Source organism: Schistocerca serialis, chromosome 11 (genome assembly GCF_023864345.2).
Source record: "Schistocerca serialis cubense isolate TAMUIC-IGC-003099 chromosome 11, iqSchSeri2.2, whole genome shotgun sequence".
NCBI classification, from domain to species: Eukaryota; Metazoa; Arthropoda; class Insecta; order Orthoptera; family Acrididae; genus Schistocerca; species Schistocerca serialis.
Window position 1 is genome coordinate 99,659,986 of NC_064648.1, and position 17,948 is coordinate 99,677,933.

Sequence of the window (17,948 nt, forward strand, 5' to 3'; positions counted from 1 at the left end):
TGCTTGTCAGACTGCGCGGTTTATCAAAAAGAATGGAAGATTATGGAGTATAAGACCTTGGACAGGCTCACTTACATGGAGGCTAAACGCAAGTATGACCAACTTCACCCTGTGCTCATTTCATCGACGTATGCTGCAACAGCTTCAATGTCGCCATCCCTGGCGATGAGCCACCAAGCTCAGCCGCTTTTTGTGAGCCCTCCAGCCCAGCCGCCTATTCCTGCCCCCCCTCCCCCCCCGCCCCTGGTAGTTGGGGGAACACCCTCTTCCGTTGCTCCCCTGTTTCCAACATCGAGAGTAACAACCTTGGGGACTGCAGTCCCTACCGCTGAGCTGGAGAAGTGCCCACCTCCTCCGGCTCCCCTCGTGCGGAAGGGATCGCTTGGTGCCCTCCCTTCCACCGTTACTGCCCCTCCAGATGTCAGTCATTGGCTGATAAAGCCACCACCTGAGAGCCGTAGGGCTTCCAGGCCAGTCCATGAGACTGGGTCGGAAAAGCCCACTCAGCCTGATAAACTGAAGGACAAATGGGACCCTACCAAAAAGAAGAAAAAGCAAAAAGAGGAGGACATAGAGAGAGAAAAGGAGTTCACCACTGCACCTGAAGATGATGATGGGCATCTAGCATCCACTCAGGAGCTAGATGTTGCTTGACCCGCAGCTCCTATGGAAGTTGATCAGGCTACTTCACAATCGGTGGCGGCGAGTGCTTCGAAAGTGTGATCTATCTCCCCCCCCCCCCCCCCCCAGGTTCTTTCATGTCTTCACGGTCGGATACCATTATCCTTCAATGGAATTGCCGTGGTTTTTTCCACCACCTTGCTGAGTTGAAACAGCTTTTGTACCGCTTCCCTGCCATTGGCCTGACCCTACAGGAAACCTGGTTTCCTGTTCGGCGGACCCCCTCCCTCTGTGGCTACCGGGGTTACTATAAGAACCGCATAGAATACGACAGGGTGCCTGGCGATGTCTGTGTTTATGTTCTTGCCACTGTTCCTAGTGCTCCAGTGCCACTTCACACGGCTCTCGAGGCTGTGGCTGTTAGAATCCGTGCAGGATTGGAGCTTACCATCTGTTCCCTCTACCTTCCCCCGGATGACATTGTCCCTCTTGCTGACCTAGCTGCCTTGTTCGCCGAGCTCCCCCCGCCATTCCTCCTTTTGGGGAACTTCAATGCCCACCACCATTTATGGGGTGGGGCCCAGATCTCGCGCCAGGGTAGGAATGTTGAGGCTCTCTTGGCACAGCAGGACATTTGCCTCCTTAACACTGGTGCTCCCACATATTTTAGCTTGACTTATGGCACATACTCGGCCATTGACCTCTGTCTTAGTAGCCCAGGTCTTCTTCCATACCACAGGTCCACGACGACCTCTGTGGTAGCGACCACTTTCCTATCCTGGTTTCTCTTCTTCAATCCCATCCCCCTGACCAGCTGCCATGACGGTCTCTTCGTGGAGCTGTTTGGGCAGCCTACACGTCAGCTACTTTGGCCATTGCTCCGCTTCCTGGTGACATTAATTTTGCAGTGGACGAGGTCACAGGCCATTGTTTCTGCTGCCGAGGCAACTGTCCCCTGTTCTTCAAGTACTCTAAGGCGTAAGTCAGTCCCTTGGTGGACACCAGAGATTGCAGAAATTATCCGGGACCGCCAGCAAGCCCTGCAATGACACCGGCGTCATCCTTCCCTAATCTGGTTGCCTTTAAACGGCTGCGGGCCCGGGATGGGCAGTTAATCCTGCGGAGCAAACAGGACTGCTGGGAATGATATGTTGCCACCATGGGTTCTCGCACCTCCCCATCTCAGGTGTGGTCATGGGTTCGGCGCATTTTTGGCTTTCACCATCGTGCGTCTGTCCCTTACCTTTCTGTTCGGGGTACACTTTGTACTGACCCAATTGCCATTGCCGAACATCTGACAGAGTACTTCGCTCGTAGTTTGGCGACAGCAGGCTACAGCGCAGAATTCTGCGCCATTAAAGAGCAGGCTGAGCGTACGCAGTTGTTGTTTCGCACGCACTATTGGGAATGGTACAACACCTTGTTTGGTGAATGGGAGTTCCAAAGTGCCCTTACAGCTTTCCCCGATACTTCTCCAGGTCCAGACCAAATTCACAACCAGTTTCTTCGCCATCTCTCGGCGCACTGTCAGGGTGAATTACTCGCCCTGTTTAACTGCATCTGGATGGAGGGCGTTTTCCTAACTCGTTGGCAGGATAGCGTTACCATCCCAGTGCTGAAACCTGGTGCAGATCCATTGGTGGTTGATAGCTATCACCCTATCAGCCTTACCAACGCTATGTGCAAACTCCTGGAACGGTTGGTGAGTCGGAGTCTCATGTGGATCGTCAAAGCTCCGGGGCTCCTGACCCAACATCAGGGGGGCTTCCATCAGGGCCACTCAGCGACCGACAATTTAGTCTCGCTAGAGACGGCTATTTGTACAGCTTTTACTCGGCGAGAACATCTATTAGCTGTTTTCTTTGATCTCCAGAAGGCGTACGATACCACCTGGTGCCGTCACATCCTTGCTATGCTGCACGAATGGGGTTACAGGGTCCACTTCGGATTTTTCCTACGGAATTTTCTCTCCACTCGCTCCTTTCGGGTTAGAGTTGGCACTTATTTTAGCTCTGCTCATATTCAGAGCGGTGTCCTGCAGGGCTCAGTTCTCAGTGTTCCCATCTTTTTGTGGCGATTAATGGTCTTGCGGCTGCGGTGGGCTCATCGGTCTGTTCCTCTCTATACGCCGATGGCTTTTGTCTTTATTAAAATTCCCTAAGCATCAGTGTTGCTCAACGGCAGCTGCAGGGAGCTATCCGTAAGGCACATTTTTGGGCATCCAACCATGGTTTTCAGTTCTCAGCCTCTAAGACCCGAGTGATGCATTTCTGTTGTCGTCGAACGGTCCACCTCCATCCAGAGCTCTACCTTGCCAATGAACTCCTTCATATTGAGGAGGCGCATCGCTTTCTTGGCATGCTGTTTGATGCTCATCTCACTTGGACACCTCATCTTTGCAATCTTAACCAAACGGTACTGGAGGCACCTCAACATCCTACACTGCCTCAACCACACCCTTTGGGGGGCTGCACGAACAACCCTCCTACAGCTCTATAAGCCCTTAGTCCAGTCCCATCTCGACTACGGGAGCGTGGTGTACGACTCAGCAGCACCTTCAACATTGCAGATCCTTGACCTGATTCTCCATTGTGCCGTCAGACTGGCGACAGGTGCCTTCCGCACTAGTCCCGTGACTAGCCTTCTTGTAGAAGCTGGAATCCCTCCCCTACGATTCCGCTGACAACATTTGCTTGCATCATACATCGCCTGCGTCCATGCCTCGCCCGACCACCCAAACCGCAGGCTCCTTTTTCCATCTTCTGCACTCCCCTCCCCATGACTGCAGCCTAGCTCAGGTCTCCCGATCGTGGTTCGCGTTTGTTCCCTTCTCTCGTCACTCGAGTCCTTTCCCCTTCCTCAATCCTTCCGGCCCTCATCTTCTGCCCCTTCTTGGTCCCTCCCTCACTTGTGGCTTTGCTTGGATTTGTCCTGTGACTCCAAGTCCTCCGTTCCACCTGCCAGTCTTCGTCAACAAGTCATGGTTCTTCTTGCCTCATTTCGCAATGCAGATGTAGTCTGCACCGATGGTTCTGTGGTCGATGGACGCACTGGGTTTGCTTTCATTCACGGCGACTATGCTGAGCAGCATTCCCTGCCTTGTGGGAGCAGTGTTTTCACTGTGGAGCTGGTTGCTCTTTATCGTGCACTCGCTCACCTTTCCTCGTGCCCTGGGGAGTCATTTGTCATATGCAGTGACTCCCTGAGTGGATTGCAAGCACTCGACCAGTGTTTTTCTTGGGACCCTTTGGTGCGCGGTATTCAAGATGTGGTTTTTGCTCTCGCCGAGTGTGGTCATTTAGTGACATCTATGTGGACCCCGGGCCACTTTGGCATTCCAGGAAATGAACGTTTCGATCGGTTGGCCAAGCAGGACACCACTTCGCCACCCCAGGAGCTTGGTCTCGTGGAAAGAGACCTCCGGTCAGCCCTACATCGCAAGGTCCGTGATGTCTGGAGCTCTGAATGGTCTGTCTTGAACACGCATGGTAAAGTCGTCCACAGCCGTATGGAACTCATCCTTGAGGAGTACGCATAGTGATGCAGTTGTTCTCTGCCATCTCCGAATTGGACATACGCGGTTGACCCACAGCTATCTCCTTCGCCATGAGAACGTGCCCAAGTGTCGCTGTGGTGCAGGACTGACACTGGTCCACCTTCTGATGGACTGCCCCCTTTTAGCCCCCTTGCGGCAGTCCTTTAATTTACCAGCTGCACTTCCTTTAATTCTCGGTGACGATGCCTCTATAGCTGATTCAGTTTTATGTTTTATCTGTGCAGCTGGGTTTTACCACTCACTATAGTGTGGGTGCTCTTGCATCATTTCTCAGACTTCACCCACTACAGTGACTTTTAATTGTGACGTGGATACCAAAATAGTGTCTTTTATGGTAACAAGTTGTGTTGGTACCTCTATCAACGCTTTCCAGCTGGAGGTTCTTCGTTTGTATTTGAGTGGTTGACCTTTTATGTGATCCATCAACCACTGTAGTCTGTTTTAATCTAGTCTGTTTTAATCTAGTCAACTATTTGCTCTGCTCCTTTTAAGTGTCCTCTATTTTGTGTTATTGCGGTGTTCATTTTAGCTCTGTACCCCTTGGTGTTCCCTCCGTTTGGGTGCAGAGGTTACGCTTCTACTGTGTAGGTCTTTTACAAGTACGTCTGTTTGTAACAGGGGACTGATGATCTCAATGTTTAGCCCTCATCAAACCTCCCAAAAAACCAACCAACCAACTCAGACTAACTGCCTCTAAAACACACACACACACACACACACACACACACACACACACACAAACAAACAAACAAAATACAATTCTGAAAGAAGAGAGAAGATGCAGACAATCATGCAGCAGCAATATGCCAACTCGTTTCCCAAACAGTTAAGTGAAGGAGTTTCTCTCTCTCTCTCTCTCTCTCTCTCTCTCTCTCTCCAGTTGATAATTCAAGAAAAGGGAATCATACTAAATAAGTGACTAACAGATCACTTCCTGTAGGTAAAGCAGGTAACGACAACTGGTAATTACTCATTTAACAGTTCCTGCGCAAGCAGTCACAAGCAAGTAGTGAAGTTTACATGCTTGGTGCTAAGGACATCCATAATATACCTTAAATTTATAAACCACCAAATACATTTATATGTATCAAGATAAAGGCATTAAATAAAGATCAGATAAGTACACCGGAAGGACATGGGAGACCGAGTATAGCCAAAACAAGGCACCAGGTTACACTCACAATAGTGAAAGTTTGGCATGAGAAAAGTTCACTCGGCAAACGTGATAAGCTGGCAAGCACCTTATACACAAATGCAGCACACCCGGAGATATACAGGTGGAGTTGCGCAATGTGGAAACATCACTGGGAAAAGACCACTTGACAGCTGAATTTTTGTGAACCATTCCAAAACTTGCCATCTGGTATCTTTAATGGAGACTCGTCAGAAATTTGCTTCCAGCTCAAAGATATGAACTGCTGTAGCCCCTGTAGCGTTACAGCAGAATGCTCCCCTCGGGTAGCAATGGTCCCCTCCATCTCCGCTTGGTTGTGCCGAAATGATGCTTTCACTTGCTCTCCTCCAACTTCTGCCGAAAGATGCCCAATGTGTCTGACGGACCAGCACAATGTTGCTCTCAGCTGTGTATAAATTCATTTAATAAAAGTTCAGGCATAAAAATGTTTTAATTTTTGTTATTTACTATTATTACTGTTTATTTATATTGGAGCATTAAGCAATTTAACTCTTCTCCACATTGTTCTCAGAACTGTTGTATTTCATCTGCATTGTTTCTGTTCTCGCAATTTATTGGTGCATGTGTATTATTTAATGTGTACCTCTTTTTTACATGTTGAATTGTGAAGGCGAAGTGTCCTTCTGAAGATGATGGAAAATTTGATACTGAGTAGTGTAGATTTGTTAATTATGAATGCAGTGGCTAGGTGTGGCATAGTTCTCATGACACTCTTCTCTGTTTCCCCTTTGAAGAGCCTATAATCCTCTGAATGTGATATTTCTTCACCTTTGAATATGGTATTTTTAATGCCGATATTCTAACTTGTAAATTAGCAATTTATTTCAGTAGTTTGAGTTTGCCGACATTTAGTACTGTTTCTATATTTAATGTTACATGCCTGTACTTCATTTTGGGTTTGAGTTTTGTAGTTGAGTTTAGAAGATACTCAGTTGCCTTTGCCTGTTGGTTTGGACTTTCCAGAAGACAAAGTCCCAAATGCATCACTCGTGATATAATTTTATAATGAAAGAAAGTAGAGAACTTTTACGCAAGTCGTGGGAGATGAGATGTTTCTGGCCACTTTCCTGTTTGAAGTATCAAATAGGAAGTATGGTTTTAACTGAACCACTACATTATTATAGTTACGTATGGTACTAAAAACAGTGTTGAAATGAAGTTTAAATTTTTACTTGTACTGTATTTTGTGTCAATAACTACTACAGTTTTTATGGCATGTCCTCTTTATTGCTATTTGCAAGCATTACAGACAGTATCTTGTGGAACAGTCAGATGGTAGTTGGTGTGTATTAAGTTTTATTTATTTAGTGTTTCATCACTTTTAAATCACTAATAATTTCTTGAAATATTTCAGGTGTTAGCCTCAATAAGATGTGCTTCTGATAGTGTAAGGTAAGTTCTTGTTATTCATTGCAGAACTCTCTCTGCAGTTTACATTTTTATTTACTGCACATGAAAGTAGATAAAACATAAAATCTACTTTAATAATTGTTAATTATTATCGATAAACAACAATAGTAAAAGGCAGAATCCTTAGTATGAATGCCAGTTGCATAGTAAACATGCTGAACGGCTAATATATAACCATATAAACGATGGCTGTCATAAAATAAAATTGAGAACTTTTAATATACATACAGGGAAATGAATTGCAGATAGAATTTCAACAGTTATACTGTACTTCCCAGAAGATAACTTGGAACTATGGAAGTTACTGAAATTCAACAGATTCGTGTTGATGGGTATAAGCTAATGCTACGGTACAAGTGAGAAGAGGGGCTGAGTGGCTGTATATCCAAAAATTATATTGAATTTCCAGCCTCTTCAGATTAATGAACATAGTGTTGAACAGTTGTTTGAATGTTGTGCCACAATAGTGGATCAGGAAACACATGATCTTGTGGTACCAACATTCCACAGGCCACCTTCAAAAAGTATCTTAACTATTATTAAGCAGCTGAAGACAGTTTTAGTAATATTATGAAGACCTAACTGATGAGTCAATGTTTGTAGATACTTTTATATTGATTCTCTGTCAGATAATACTAACTGAAAATACCTCAAATTGCTGATGTCCACTGTCAAAAACCTACCACAAAAAAAAGCCATACAAGGACTTACAGACATAGTGCAAGAGCTATCAAGTTTGTTTAGAAACCCAGCAACCGTCAGTGATGTAGTAGCAAAACAATTGGTCACCAGTTTCCAGAATGTGGTAGCCAAATGTATACTGATCAGTTAGGCTTCGATCACAGCAGGAAAGTATTATCACAGAATTGAAAGCAATGATTCAGTTACTGTATTAGATTACAGGATGAATGTTGTTAGTTGAAAAGACAATGTGGTCAGAAAATTATACTTTTTGCTAACCATATTCCTAGACTTCTTTACCTCTGAAAAGGTATAAAATTGAACAGAAGCTTGTGGGTTAAGTATCTTGTGCGAGGAAGAGGGAGCTTTATATAATTCAGAGGACAACTTTTTTTGTTTGTATGGTTTAAGTTTGATGACACTGTGAAGAATTTTGCTATACTATTTGTAGTGCACATTCAAATCTTTGTTAGACCTACCCATCTGTATTGACTTAACCCTAGCATTACCAACTCAGTTTTTCTATGTTGTATCCACACCCTTTGATATATGAACTTGAAAGCAAAGGTAATTGTTCGTTATTGAATGTACTATTGAGTCATTACAGAATTTCGGAATAAAAATGTAATTAAAATTCATTTACTTGATTTAATTCTCTGTGGGCCTTAGAAGCCCACCCGTTGGTAATAGCAAGGAAAGATTTACGAGGTTGAGTCTCTCGTTTCAAATTCTTACCATGAAACGAATTTTGGCATTGTTGCCTTCAGACATATTATTATGAAGCGGACCATTGTTATTTTCAGTGTTTCTGCTGCTGTTGAACCAGCAACATGAGTAGACATCGTTTACATGATAGTTCCATTGAAAGAGTGCTAGAAGAAGTTTTGAACGAATCGGATTTAGAGGAAAGTGAAGTGAATGATGATGTGGAAGAAATTAGAACTGATTCATCGTTTGAGAATGAAGATGAGGTTGAAGCCAATCCACCAGATGATAATGATACGGAATGTGATAAATTCATTGCAAAAAGTGGACGAGAGTATATTACGAAGCCATCTCGACAATATCGGCGTTCTGTACAAAATATAGTGCGAGAAAGAACGGGGCTAGGACAACAAGGAAGAATTGCGTCTCCGAAAGAGGCTATAGAGCTCTTTTTTACACCTCAAATTATGAATCTAATAAAACTACACTCAAATGAAGAGGCTTCTCGACTAGGTATTCAGCACACAGATGAAGATGAGTTATTTTGTTATATAGGACTCTTGCTAATCATGGGTTCAAATCATGACAATAATATACCTGTCCAAGATTTATGGTCTTTGCTTCAGGGCCGACAAGTGTACTATGGATCAATGAGTCGGACCCGATTTTTTTAATTGACTAAAATATTGAGGTTTGATGATAAGAACACAAGAGAAATTCGTCGCCAGACTGACAAGTTTGCTCCAATGAGGGAAATTTTTGAAAGCTTCAATTCTTCCCTTCCATTGTATTTCATTCCTGGTCTACATACAACAGTGGATGAGATGTTGTCTTTGTTCTGTGGTCGCTGTCCATTCAAGGTGTTTCTAAAAGAAAAACCTGGAAAATACGGCATTCTAATTCGAATGCTGTCTGATTCTGAGACTAGATATGTGATCAGCATGGACATCTATACAGGCAAGTCAGGAAATACACAGCATCCAAATGGACCGATGGAAATTGTAAAGAGACTAATAAAACCTATTGAAAAATCAGGCCGTAATGTTACCACAGATCGGTACTATACTTCAGTGGAGCTTGCTGAGACTCTATGGAATGATTTTCACCTCACACTTGTTCGCACCCTACAGTCTAACAGACGACACATAGCTGAAGACTACAACTGGCCGCAGTTTACACTCTTCCATCTTTGCTTATACTGACCCTCAGACACAGAGGCCACCAGTTACTCTTGCATCAACGCTAGTCCGCGAGAAGCCAAAACGACTGCTGTTGATGCTTTCAACTTATCACTCAGAAGGGGTGTTGAATGAAGACTCAAAAAAGACTAACATAAATCTTTTTTATAATTCTACAAAGGGAGGCGTGGACACCATAGACCAGATGGCAAGACAGTACAGCACAAAGAGAGGAACAAGAAGATGGCCTTTGTCCCTCTTCTACACACTCATTGACATAGCAGCAATAAATGCATATTCACTCTTCCTCCTCAACTTTCCGAATTGGAAAAAGAATTTTCTAAACCGCAGAAGAGTTTTTATCACTAACTTAGGTCTCGAACTAATAAGATCTCAAGTAGATAAACGGGCACAAAATTTGTATGGACTTCAGAAGCCAGTAATAATGGTAATGGAAAGCATTACACAACGGAAGCTCAGCTGCTGTGTAGAAACATTATCCTCAACAGCAGACCGAGCGGGGTGGCGCAGTGGTTAGACACTGGACTCGCATTCGGGAGGACGACGGTTCAATCCCGCGTCCGGCCATCCTGATTTAGGTTTTCCGTGATTTCCCTAAATCACTCCAGGCAAATGCCGGGATGGTTCCTCTGAAAGGGCACGGCCGACTTCCTTCCCCATCCTTCCCTAATCCGATGAGACCGATGACCACGCTGTCAGGTCTCCTTCCCCAAACCAACCAACCAACCTCAACAGCAGAACCAGGAACACGTGGACGGTGCCACCTATGCTGCCAAGAAGCTGCATCTAAAAAGATCAAGTACAACAAGCTGGGAAAGTCAACTGTTACCTGCTCTCAGTGCCACAAACACGTCTGTGGGGAACACTGCAGGAAGACAGTGTTGGGTGAAAAATGCGTTGCAGAATGAGACAGTAAATTTTGTTTGCTTCATGTAGTGTATCGAATTAAAAAAGTCGTTTTTATAAGAAAACACTATTTTGAAACATTATTCCAAAAAATATATAAACTGAATCTCGTGATTTGTTCATTTTATTCCTATTATAATAACATCTTTTATTATACAGTATACAAAAACAATGTCTAAGCATTTTGAATTGTTATTAGAGGTATCAGAAGTAAATAAACTTGATTTATGATAAAATAAATTGTGGTATTCTTTATGGGCCTTTGAGGCCCCCCCGTTGGTATTACATGTAACAAAAAATACGTTGGTAATGCTAGGGTTAAGCTCTCCCTGGCACATGATACTTGAGTTCAGATGTTAACCACACTTTCTCTTGGCATAATAAACTGTAATTACCTCTTATGTGTTGTAAAAGAACACATTATTCATAGTGTTGCAAAAATATTTACAGGAATTTGTTAAATTTCTCATTTACTATGTGTGTATTTCCTCAGTATCCTAGCAGTGTACTGAAGTCTGCCACCAGCTTTATCTATGACTGAGCCAGTTTGATGATTCCATTTTAGATCACCACATATTGTTACATTTGGATATTTGTAAAAGATGGGACATTGATGATGTAGCCATAGTATATTATTTCTTTTTATTTTTGTGAAGTGTACTGTTCTATGTCTGAACATGTAAAGAAAGTTGCCAATCTTTGCACTGCTTCGAAATTTTAAGGGACTACATGATACGTTCTTTCCAATCTCTTCATCATTTGCAGAGCTAATATGTATATACACTACTTATATTATGGATGACTACTTATATTATGGATGGTCATGGCATTGTGTCCATGTTGGGTGTAATACTGTGTTCACTATTCTGTTCATAATAATTAATGCACATTCCTAAATTATTATTTAGTATTAGACCTGTTACTGCATTACCCTTATTTCATTTTGTGTTGATAACCTGTATTCATCTGATTAAAAATTCTGTTCTTCCTCCCACTGCACATCACTAATTCCCATCATATCCTGCTTGAACCTATCCATTTCTCTTTTCTGTTCTCTAACCAACCTACTGGACTAAGGGATTAACATTTCGCACTCTGACCCATAGGATTATTTGTTTCTTTTTCCTGGTGACAACATCCTACAGAGTAGTCCTGAGTTATGAATGGCAGATTATTTTACTTCTGGAATATTTTATCCAGCAGGATGCCATCATTATTAAACTGTACAATAGAGCTACATGTCCTCAGGATATCTAATTATGGTAGTTTCGCCGTTCACAGTACCGGTGTAGAAAGACCATCTTAGCTTATTGTACAAGCCCTGATCAGTCAGTTATCCAAACTGTTGCATCTTCAACTTGTGAAAAGGATTTTGATCTTCTGTTGTAGCCACATTTTAGTGGGGGCTCTCTCTAGATGTCATGTCATTGCTGTTGGACCTGTGGTATGGCTGTCTGTTTCATTAAGGCATACAAGCCATCTGGTTTCAACTGGGTCATTGGTTCATGTGGAAAGGGGAGGGGGTGTGTCACACAGCTGAAGGATGTAAAATAATTTGACCGCTACCAGAACTCACAGACTTTTAGAAAATGACATTTTGTCATGGAGATATTAAATGTACAATTAACAAGTCAAACAATATCAAAACAGGCTGGACTTCAGCAATTGTACACTTAATGTCATGGAATATCTCAACATATTAAACTTTAGTAAATGTATGGTTTCTTGTAAGCCATTTTTGGGAATTTAACCTGTGGACCATGCACTAAAAACTGAGTTCAGGGTGCCTGGTGGTGCAGTGCTATTAATTCTAAGAACAGCATTTGGCCTCAGTTGGCAGTATTAAAGAGGTGCTACAAAGTTTATTTAGAGTTGTCTATCAGCAACAAGTGTTGCACTAGGTTGTGTAATGGTCATCTAGCAGATATTGCTGACTTTTCTGTAGTTTAAAGAAGACAGAAAAGGTAAGGACTTAAATGACAGCGATGCAGAAGCGTCAAATGCCGAAGTACTGACTGCTGACAGTGATTCTACAAGAATGTAGTCTGTTAATTGTCATGCAGGGGAGAATAAATTTGCACCTATGGGGGCACCATGTGTAAAACTTCATTTTGCAAATCCTCTGAATCCACTTGAGGTTACACTTTCTTTTTTGATGAAGGGATGTTAACAATGATAATTAGTAAGAATACTTTGCAACTTCACATGCAGATACTGTACTGATCATGTAAGCACACATGTTAGCAAACAATTGAGATGTGTATTTTTGTTTGTAATGTTATTCCTACAAGGTGTAGTTGAGAACCTCGATTTTGAAATGTATTACACGAGGAAAGTAATCCTTGAAATACTAATTTTTGGAAAAGTAATGTTTATGCATTCACTCCTCTGATAAAATCCTTCACGAGACTATCAAATTAAATCAAATGGAACAAGCTTATTTTCGTAGCACACATTGCTGCTGCCAAAAGCTTCAAATCACAACAATCATTTGATTTGAGTGAAGCACTCCAAAATGGTAGATTATGCTGTGCTGCAAGAAAGCACTAGAAGGCACGAGCACAATTACGTGGGTTGGAAGAGAGAATGGTGCAAGATATAGCCAAGTCAAGGGGCTGAACAGGAATTGGAGGATGGCTGGTGGAAAGGATGCAGCAAATAATTGAGGAAAATTTTAAATCATGGGAATAGTGAGTTGGATATCAACAGTGGTATTAATATTAAACTCCACTTTATCATTGTTAACAGAATGTGTAACTGCTTAGACAGCATTGAAGTGATGCTATTTATCCCAAGTAGGACAAGCTATTGATCTATTTAAAGTTTTTTTTCAGTGGGATTTCACTGTATAATTTAGGAAACCAGAAACTTTGGAAAGTACCATAAAATTACACATGGAGCAGTACCATGATGTTACATTTCAAAAGTTTTTGTTGACTGTTGAAACAGTTATGCAGTTTTGAGGAATGACTAACTGGCATTGATGATGGATATTCGCTGTCATTTGGTTTTGTTATGGGAGATGCCATTCAGAAAAGATGATACATACAATGTTCAAGCTTTCACCAGCAATTTTTTCGAGAACACATCCAATGGTGGACCATATGCACAGACTGTTATTCCTTCCAGATTGGGAGCTGATGCAGCAGTTAAAAATATCACTTAACATTCTACTCTTTCCTAGCATTCAAAGACAGATAATATTTGACCTTTTAAGACCAAAAGGACCACCATAATCATCAGAGGAAAACATATAGATAACAGTTGTCAAAAGAATTGGACACCAAGCTTTCACAGCATCAAATTCAACATTTACTCAGTGATGTCTATTTTGTTTTGATTACTATGCCAAGGCAGCCCTTTGAAAGTTGCATTACTAATCTCATCTGCAAAGCGAGGCATCCATTTCTTTTTTTAGGAGGTATTAATGGCAGTAATATGTAATAGAATTCCAGCACGCCCTGTGGTCAGAATGCAGAAAACTTGGTCGTTACAAAAGCTGTCTCTTCTGAATACAAGTAGTAGCATTTGCTTCAGCAAGGTAACACATTCTGCAACTAATCTCTTATCTTGCTTCGTAGTGGTTGCCAGCTCCTCTCAGGGGCTTGTTCTTTGTAACACAAAAGGATGTCATTGGGGTGGAAACCATGTAGAACAAATTGGGCAATGTTTTACCATCTGAAAATTTTCAAAATTGCTTACAGCATCTCAGACAAGGAATATCATGGAGTAGACTAACCACACTGCTGGTACACTCCTATTGTGGAACTAAGTATTTCAGTCCATAGCAGGCATTTTTGTACAGCTTGGTGACAGTTCCAATGGTGATTATGTACAGGGAACATCAAACTGTTGTAGATTAAGAGAACATTTGTATCCTTAACATTACCCCCCAGAACAACTTTTCAGAAATGTATTTTGTTTTCCATTGTTTACCGAGCTCAGTGAAGATACGAGAAACAGAGTGTGATTTATTACTGTCATAATAGCTCACCAAAGCTATTATATCAGCAGGGATGACATAAACACTGGAGAGTGTAGTTCAGTGGCGAAAACTGTACCATGAAAAACGTAGATATTCCTTTTTATTTTCAGTGAGTACTAATTGGTACAGCCTTACAGACCTAATATGCAAGCATTTGCTATATGTTCTTGTGTAGTTTGGAGCCTGTATTCCCAAAAGTCAAATAAATTCCATCACCCCCTTGAAATGGGCTCTTTTTAATTAAAAGCTGACTGACTAGAGATTTTTGTACTTAATGCTAGGAAGCAATCTGATTTCCTCTCCTGAAACCAGAGAAGGACTGTACGTTTCACAAGAGCTGTGATAATGTGGCCATAGGTAGCTGTGAGCAGCATTAAATAAAAAGTTTTCTGAGCAAGTGGCTTACTAGGCTGTAGAATCCAAGAAACTATTTACTGACTTCCTGCCTTGATTCAAAAGGTATCACTCCACCCTGAACAATCCAGCTGCTGGAATACACTGACTTCCACTCCATTCCTCTTTGTAGTTGCACTTGGAGGACTCTTACATGGACAGTCATCACCTTGCTGCTGTAGATGTGAAAGTATGAGGTGTTCTGGGCCACCTCTAATATGAGTCCACAGAATACAAGAACCAGACAGATACAATATTATGCATTAGCTTTGTGACTGAGGAGTTCTTCTTAAAGAATAATTTGTTATGTATATTCTTGGCAATGAATACTATTAACTAATGTGTTGCTTAACTGCAAGTATTTTGATTAATCACATAGAAAATGTATTTGTCCAAACACTTATACTAAGTAATTATGTACACTGTTCAGTATACAAATCCCATTAAAGTGAAAGTTCCTCTTAGAGGTCACTTAAATTTTCTCTTTGTTGCAAACTGTTTGCATGAAAGAGAAATGAGACAGAGTGGGGGGGGAGGGGGGGTGGTGATTTTGAGAGGGAGGGACACACACACTCACAGAGGTCAACATCCTATTCATCACTATACATAAAGAAAATAATGACCTCTCTTTCAACTTCAGCAGAAAAACCCACATCAACATATGTAGGGTGCGCACAATTAAAATTCCAGTTTCAAAGCACTGTAGAAAGAGAACTACTACTCAGAACGACGCCAAATTTGAGCAGCATATTATTGATGCAGGGGCAAAGGCAAAGAAACAAAAAGTTAACAAAAATTTTACCAGTACACGGAACTGCACGCATCTTAACATAAATTGGGTCAGCTACAAATGACAGATGAGTCACAATACGATGGCTATGATTTGAGATGCACATTACACCATCTGTACTGTCAAATGTACAGGACTGCACAAGTTTGGTAGTCAGTAGTTGTGACACAGTTAGGTAAGCCCATGCATCAAGACAAGATCCTACCACATTGGATGGGAAAAAAATCAGTTTTTAATTGTCCTGAGGCCAAAAACTGCATAAAAAGCAAAAGGACATCGGTTTCTAGTTGAGGGACTGGTAGACATACTCAATATGCTGTCCACCATTTTCTGTGACAAGTTGAAATCGAGAAGCAGCTTGTTCCACATCAGTGTGTTTTGGGGGTCACATTCAGAACACATTGCACTGAGGGTGCCTTAGATTCAGATACGTTATTTCAGATAACCCCAGAGCCAGAAGTCGCACAGTTTAAAATAAGGTGATCTGGACAGCCAGGCTGTTGGAGAAATGATAGATAATAATTCTAGCTTTTTCAAAATGCGTTGGCAGAAGTGTGATCTTGCATAAAAATAAACCTACACACACATTCACAATGTTGAAGTGATGTTGATGCACAAATGATTCCCAAAGCATTTACCAGGAAAAGTACAGATAACATGGCCCACACTACTCACCTCCTCCAGAAAATGTGGCCCTACAATTAACGATGCTTGCTGTCAACCTGCACCACACAGTTAACATTTTCAGAATGAGGTGGTACTGTTTGATGTGTGTGCAGATTTTCCATTTGCTATATTCAGCATACTGCAACATGTCCTTGGATATGGAAACCAACTTCAGAATGTTCCATGGAAGAAATTCTGCAGTGAGCTTTTGTCTTGCTGGCAGGCCAGCAGGAAGTAACTCCTAAATATGGATAATTTTGCATGGATAGCACTGCAGGATGTTAAACAGTTATTAATGCACCGTGCTTGCAGGCATGTTCAGCATTCAGGAAATTCCTCATGTGCGTTGCACACCACCACCACCTCCAAATCGAAACGAAGTTGGTCCATTGTAATATGAGACACAATTTAGGTCGAATGAATGACGATACAGCTACAGTAGTTTGGTTCGAGTTGTAAGCATAGCAGTTAAGCTTTAGCAGGTAGCCATTGCTATGCGTCAGGCGCTCCGTCCGTATTTATTCGGGCATCCTTCCTTTTTCACATGCTTCGTCTGGTTTGAATCGATTGCTTAGTTTGCTTTGATCTGATAATTGCCGTTTTCTTTGTTATAGGTGTTTACGTCACTCTTAAGCTGAAAATGCATTACTGTACTGTGTCATGCATTGTTTGTCGCATTCTGATAGTGCGTGTTTACGGCCTGTCGCGGCTCGCGGCATGGCTTACTTTTGTGCGCGCTACTGCCGTTTACAAAAAAAAAAGAGAGGAATTGTCTCATTAGCGAAACAATGGCAAGAGACTGCTATTTGTTGTTACTTACACTTCTGCTTTCTATGATAATGATCAACAAGAACTAAATAATAGACTGCGTATGATAGAACATGTTCTGAACGAGAGTTAGGTGAAAATTTTTCTCCGTTTGAAAATCTTTGCGGCCGCTGCTTTGGTACATCAAATTCTGCACAGAAATTAGTCATCTTAGGTTTAAAAATCTAGTCAGTTGCCGTGCTTCATTTCTGACTGTATCACTATTAGGCATAAGAATAATACGAATATAAACATGGCACGATACGTATATTCTTCCGCATTTGCTGTTGTCTCACTCTAGTTTTGTAGTTTATTAGGCAGACAGGATTTAAATGAGATAGCAGCAAACATGAAAAATACGTGGCAAAATGTTTATATTCGTATTATTCTTATGGTGAAGAGAATACTGCATGTGATTCACATTTCATCAGGTTCCTATTAGCAACCATCTCTTCTCACAGGTAGGAAAAAATTGAGAACGTAGAGTTGGCCATATTGACGAACATCCCAAACAGTCTTGCCAGTCGGATTTTCGTAGCACATTGAAATTCTGCTACATTCGAAGATGAACAATACGGAATTTGTATTTACTTCGTTGGATAATGTATGAAAATGCAGTGGTCGAAACTCAGGGTGGAGAGAAAAAAAGCTCGTCTTGCACCCTTCTTTTTTTTTTTTTTACTGGCGCAGAGGTTTTGGCGCCAGTATTTATCTTTGTGCCTACAAAGCTTGACTGTGTAGCGCTACATATATTCGACGGCAGAAGTTAGTTGTGGCAACACCTACCAACATTTTTCAGAACTTCCGCTTGCTTTGCACTCGTTTCTAAGACGCAGCCGGTTTTTTGGATTACAAAAACCGAAAAAAAAAGTGCGGCTTAGATTCGTGTAAATATGGTAAATCACTAATAGAAGAGCATCAATCGCTCATAGCAATGCAGAAAAAAATGTTACTCAGTTCTTAAGCAGTCAAGTTAACACAGTTTTAAGTACCACAAGCAAGAGACCACCTCTTCATCAATTTCAGAATGAACG

The 17,948-nt window shown here is 41.8% G+C and overlaps 1 protein-coding gene across 2 annotated transcripts in view; it reads left to right on the plus strand.

Annotated features, from left to right (window-relative positions):
- Positions 1-17,948, plus strand: part of LOC126426733 (zinc finger protein 430-like) — a 495,002-nt gene that overhangs the window by 468,538 nt on the left and 8,516 nt on the right. The window contains exon 6 of one of the 2 annotated variants that reach the window (XM_050088700.1): positions 6,727-6,764. The exons of the other annotated variant lie outside the window; for it this stretch is intronic. Coding sequence (XP_049944657.1) covers positions 6,727-6,764 — 38 coding nt within the window. The remainder of the gene's footprint in view (positions 1-6,726; positions 6,765-17,948) is intronic. 2 annotated transcript variants of the gene reach the window in all.